The 6,360-nt window shown below is 36.5% G+C and overlaps 1 protein-coding gene across 1 annotated transcript; it reads left to right on the forward strand.

The window, feature by feature from the left end:
* Nucleotides 1-1,413: 1,413 nt before the first annotated feature.
* LOC137647958 (uncharacterized) lies at nucleotides 1,414-1,869 on the forward strand. The gene has a single exon (XM_068380906.1). The coding sequence runs from the start codon at nucleotides 1,414-1,416 to the stop codon at nucleotides 1,867-1,869; it is 456 nt and encodes a 151-aa protein (XP_068237007.1).
* Nucleotides 1,870-6,360: the final 4,491 nt, after the last annotated feature.

The following is a 6,360-nucleotide window of genomic DNA, read 5'->3' on the forward strand; positions in this document are numbered from 1 at the left end:
AAGGGAACGTTACCCACAGATGAGGCAGAAATTGATATCATCATTGGTTATGAATATTATTTCCTTACATTGCCAGTTAAGAGCGTAAAGCACTCTATGTCTCCTTAATCGTCTCCAGTTGCCGTCAGAAGTATCTTGGGGTGGAACATTTTTGGAGGGAATATCCCAAAACCCCAAACCACATGCTGCATCCAGGGTCCAGTTTTTGAGTCCTTTCGATGATTTGCAGAAATTATATACATCTAATGTTGGTGTCAAACCAACAACGTTTTGTGTTTGCTAGATAAGGAAATAGCAGAGTCTCAGTTCCTAAAACATTTTCGATATAAGCTTTGCATTAATCCGGATGGTCGCATGACTGTGGAAATGCCTTGGAAGCCCGGTTTCCCTGAAGGATTGGAGTGTAACAAGCCTCAAGCAGAAATAAGACTTATGAGCCAAGAAAAAAGATTAATTAAGAATGGAACCTTTGATGAATAAAGCGAAGAAATGCAGGAATTAATTGACACTTGCTTTGTCAGAGAACTAGAGGAATCCAGAGATGAGGGATGGTACTTACAACATCATACTGTATATCAACTACACAAATCAATAAATGTTCGCATCGTATGGAATTTTGCTGCCAAGTTCAATGGCTTGTGTTTCAATGATGGATTTTACAAAGGGTCACATTTCTTGAACTCTCTTCTGTATTGCTGTCTTCGCTGGAGAATGAAAAGCATAGGAATTGCAGGCGATGTTAAAGAAATGTTTAATCAAATACTTATGGCTGAAAAGGATCAGAGATATCACCAGTTTGTATGGCGTTTTGATTTATTTTCTCCAATTCGTCACTGGCAGTGGCTGCGCCTTCCTTTTGGGGATGAACCAGCACCAGACATAGCTATGATGGCTGTACGCACTTTGGCAGATACATTCAAGGAGGAGGAACCTATTGGAACACAGTTAATTAACTGTCGAATGTACATAGATTATGTGATTGAATCATTTGATAAGAGTGAATTAGCTATTGCCACAATGGATCAGGTGAATCGGATATTAGGAAAGGGCTCCTTCAGAATAAAAGAATAGCATTCTAATAACCCCTCTTGACCGATGTCCAGAAGATAAGCAAGCATGAGTTTTGGGTCATATGTGGGATAAGGCTACAGATATTGTGGCTATTCAGCTAGACAAATTCAGTGAGGAGTTTTACGAACTAGCAAAGCGGAAGGTTACTAGTTTGGTATCAAAGTTGTGGGATCCTACAGGTATGTTATCTCCTGTAACAATTAGATACAAGACTTGTCTTCAGGATTTATGGACTAGTGGAGTTGGTTGAGATGATGGATTGAGTGAAGAACAAATCAAACTGTGGAAGGGATATGTTCATAAAATAAATCAACTAAACTAATTGGATTTAGACTATGTCGGATGATAAAGCCAGAAGATTCTCTAAGAGACCCTCAACTTCATGGATTCAGTGATGCCAATGAATCTGCCCTTGGTTCTGTGATCTGGCTGAAATGGAATACTTTTCGAGGAGTAGAACTGAAACTCGTCATCGCAAAGTCTTTAGTGGCTCCGTTTAAACACCGTTCTATTCCACGTCTTGAGCTTACTGCTGTTGTGGTTATGGCTAGACTTGCCTTGCTTGTTTTGCAAGTGGTTGGCAAGGTTAGTATCATGAAATTTTGGATCAATTCAGAAGTAGTGCTGGCCTGGGCTCGTTCTCCTGCTAAAACCTTTAAACCATTCGTGTCAGCTAAAGTTCAGGAGATTCAGGATGCTTTGCCAGAATTTTCAAAAGAATTTCGCTATGTTCCTTCACAACTAAATCCTGCCGATACATTAACCAAGCCAATAAAGCCAAGTGAACTACAAGGATAGATCAATGGTCCTGATTTTCTTCTGAACAGTTCTCAAGATTGGGATTTTTGGGGAACCGACATATGATTCTGAAAAGAAGCATTATATTGTTAAAGAGTACACACCAGAATCTCTTAAAAGGATCCAGTTTGTTGGAATTTTGGCTCATAAGAGTTTCGAGGAAAGATTTACAGAACTCTTTTTCAGACTGGAATAGACTTGTACGAATAACTGCTTACTGGTGCCGTTTGCTATTAAAACAAAACCCAGAAAACTATCAAAGTCATCTGGAACCTAAAGAAATAGAAGAAGCAGAACTGGCTTTATTTTATGCAAGCCAAAAGTCTTTGAATAATCAAGATGAAGTTAATCATAAACAGATTAAAAAGCTGGACCCAAAGTTAGGTGAAAAATGCCTTTTAAGAATTGGAGGCAGACTACATAAGCCCCATTTACCATACGAACAAAGGCATCCAGTTTTATTGGTGAGGAATTCTTCCCTGGTTGAAGCATTCGCTCAGATGATTCATCGATGTACAGGTCATCAAGGATATAGAGTCGAAATTGCTTTAGCTTTTAAGTGTGGAGTTTACATTATTGGAGGAGCAAGATTATTTAAGGAAATAGCTTTCAAATGTTGTTTTTGCAGAACCAGACTTCGCCTATTGTTGGGCCAACAGATGGGGGAACTGCCAAGTTTCAGAGTTGAGCCCAATCACCCCGCCCCCCTCTTTAGCAGAGTTGCATAAGATTTCTTTGGCCCCATCAAAGTAAAGTAAACTCGTAATGCAAGCACTGAAGGAAGTATAATGATCATAACTTGCACCGTCACTCGTATCATATCTCTTAAACTGTTCAACTTATTGTCTTCAGATGCTTTTCTCTGTGCTTGGAGAGGATTTACTTGTAATCATGGAATCCATCCAGTTTTGGCAGTAAGTGACAGAGGACGCAATTCCATAGGGGCTCAAGAGAACTTGCATAAGTGGATAAATTCTTGGAATGAGAGCCTAATAAAGGACAAGTTTGCAATTTCTGGCACAAAATTTTAGTTGAAATTCAACACACCTTACGCTTCTCATATGAAAGGTGTTGTTGAATCATTGATCAGAAGCTGTTGAAAAGGTTTAGATGAAGTAACAGATTATCACCACAAGAAATTCAGTACTTTGGAATGGCAAACAATACTGTCAGAGGTGACGTACCTTGTTAATTCACGACCACTTTTCCCAAACGGACCAGATCCTCTCGAGTCCCCAATTATAACTGGCAATGACTTACTGTTTCCTCACGGGCAACCTTCAGTTCTACAACCATACCCTGTAACGAAGTGAACTTGAAAAGTATGGTAGTGGTAGCTCAACTAAGAATTCAGATATTTTGGGTGACTTGGGTTCGTTATATGCCTCCTCAGCTAGTACAAAGATCAAAATACTTTCATCCCCAACAGAATCTTCAAGTTGATTATTTGGTTCTTCTTCTGGAACCTGGCTTAAAGGGAGGTGTCGCTCCTAAGGGATTGTGGAGGCGCGGTCTTGTTAAGAGGATTCATCCCGGAAATGATGGACTTGTTTGAAGAGTCACTGTTCGAACAGTGGAGAATGGAAAGGTGGTTCACTGGGAGAGACCCATTCATAAACTCTGATTAATTGCTACGGTACAAGAGCTTCAACATATATTCCAAGCTCAGGCAGATAGCGATGCCCAAAATTGAATTGCCAGGATATCATTTACAAAACTGATTTAGTCTCTATATGTATATCTTTCGAAAGTCCTTTAAATTATTGTGGTTCATTGCAATCTCCAATAGGCGTGAGTGTAGCGGACTTTCAAACGGTTGTTTGTGCTGTTTAAGTATTTATTACTCAAAGGATTTGGGTTTCTGTAAATGCTGTTTACCCTTAAACGACCATTAATATGGTTACTGTCTATTTTCTAGTGGTTGCTTTCGTCTTATTTATATCTTAATATTTAGTCTTCAGTAGCAAAGCCTGACTGACAGACCATAAGTGAATATGCTCTTGTTTTAAATTTGGATAACTGTTTACGAAGAGTCGGGTGGATTTGTGAATATTATTAATATGTTTACTTTATTAGTCACTATCAAGTTTTGTTTATCTATTTTATCCTTTGTATTTAAATATTTTGTCCTGATTTTTGTTATACCATAACAAAATCTCATCGTTTTCCAATATATATATATATATATATATATATATATATATATATATATATATATATATATATATATATATATATATATATATATATATATATATATATATATATATATACATATGTATACACAAACACACACACGTACACACACACACACACACACACACATATATATATATATATATATATATATATATATATATATATATATATATATATATATATATATATATATATATATATATATATATGTTTATATAAATATATTTATATATATATATATATATATATATATATATATATATATATATATATATATATATATATATATATATATATATATATATATATATATATATATATATATATATATATATATATATATATATACATGCATACATTTATTTACATACATATATTCTTACTATGCTGGTGTATTGTACACTGAATTAGGTAATCAGGCCTTTTATTTATATTTTCATATCTACATTTAAGAGGTGAATAGACAGTTTTTAAGATGATTTCCTGTCATATAGGTCTAAGTTTGTTAACTAAATTACGTAAGAGTTTCGTTGTTAATATCATTATATCCTTCATTCTAGTCATTATATGTAAATTTACATTAGTTTTAAGAATTAACTCTTTTTCATGTATTTTGTTACTAAATCCTACGTAAACTGCTAAGTGTTATAAGATCCATATTATATATGACTAAGGGCTTATGTAAATGATTATATATTTCTATTAGGTATTGTGTTATGTTCGTAAGAAAATACACAATTTTTATATGTGCCAGTTGTTTTAGAAGGTTCTAGAAAACTCCAGGTTTAGATCTAATAATTTTATATTTTCAAGGACAAAGGTGGGCGGACATAGTTGAGCGAGAGAGAGCCATCTCGTTGTGCGTTGATACGCGTCCGAGAGAGTAATTAAGGGCAATTCTTACACCCTTAATCCAACACCCAAGCTTCCAGATCTCGGTACTATAATCATCTGGAAGTAGCTAAGTCTTATATAAGCAGCCCCAGGGATAAATTGGGCAGAAGAGAAACATCAATCCTCTAAAAGGACCAAAGAGCCTCTCTCTCTCTCTCTCTCTCTCTCTCTCTCTCTCTCTCTCTCTCTCTCTCTCTCTCTCTCTCTCTCTCTCTCTCTCTCTAAGTGTTGCTAAAGTATCCTCTTCAAAGATATTTTGTGCCCCAAAGTATATCGTGTGTAATGTGGGGCTTTTAAATTTATTGTATTATAGTGAGTGTTGGCATTGTGTAAATATTTGTAACTGGTCGAGAAAAATTCCAGAAAATGTGGGCACTTAGTAAGTTTATCAGCTATTTTATATAAGTTTTTTGGGCTCAAGCCATGTCGTCCTGATGGAAGTTCCTATAGGGTAGCTTCCAAGGGTATATTACAACTACGGCGATATTCCCAGAGAATTTACCTTAAGGTACCCAGAATTCTAACTCCTGGAGCGAATATCCCTCATGAAAGGGATATCGCGACATATCAGAGGACGTATTCTTGACACGCCACATGGCAATCTGCACCCCAAACAGAGATTACGTATCGAGGGGTCAATTGGCAAGAAACGAAAACGGGAAAGAGAAAGGGGGAGCCGCTCCTAAGGCTCCCTATTCTCCAGTTTCGTAAGCGTGCCTAGCGCCAATCCTGGCGCCATCTGTATTCCTTTTTGCGTAGCTTAACAACTTGGTGTTTTTTTCCTGTGTTTCTCGCAAATCTTGGATTTATTCAGCTTTTCATGGCTTCTCCAACTTCGTCGGCCTTTGATAAGTTGAGTACCATTTCTTTTATGTATAAATGTAGGCTCTTGGTAAATTTTTATGTGATTAATAGTATTAATCTTTGTTACAAGAGCCGTTGCCTACCGGAGGCATCATGGACGCTATCGATTGCTACGTATGAGTTTTAGTTACCCAGAGCGACATTCCCGGTTGTTTTGCTTTAATAAATTCTAGCTATTTAGTGTTACATTGGATTTCCTTTCGTGCTTTAGTATTATTTTGGCGAAGTATTCGCCAACTCTGGCCTACGCTAGGCCATGTAGCCTACTCGTTTGGTCCTAGTACTTCATGCATGATTTTGGTTTTTTCGAGTGTATTAAAATTTTATTGAAGCTTTAGGCTGTTTTTTATACATTTAAGATTATGTTGATTATTTCCAAGATAGTATATGAGTGAGTTTCGGTGATTTAGGTAATCGATTCTCTTGGTGCCGAGGCTAAGTTGCCTATGGAGCCTTTGTATACTTTCTCATACTCCCCGGTTGCTTTCTTTTCTTCGGAGAAGGTATGCAATCCCTTTCCCTCTGTTTAAGCCT

Source organism: Palaemon carinicauda, chromosome 10, assembly GCF_036898095.1.
Source record: "Palaemon carinicauda isolate YSFRI2023 chromosome 10, ASM3689809v2, whole genome shotgun sequence".
In the NCBI taxonomy this organism is placed as follows: domain Eukaryota; kingdom Metazoa; phylum Arthropoda; class Malacostraca; order Decapoda; family Palaemonidae; genus Palaemon; species Palaemon carinicauda.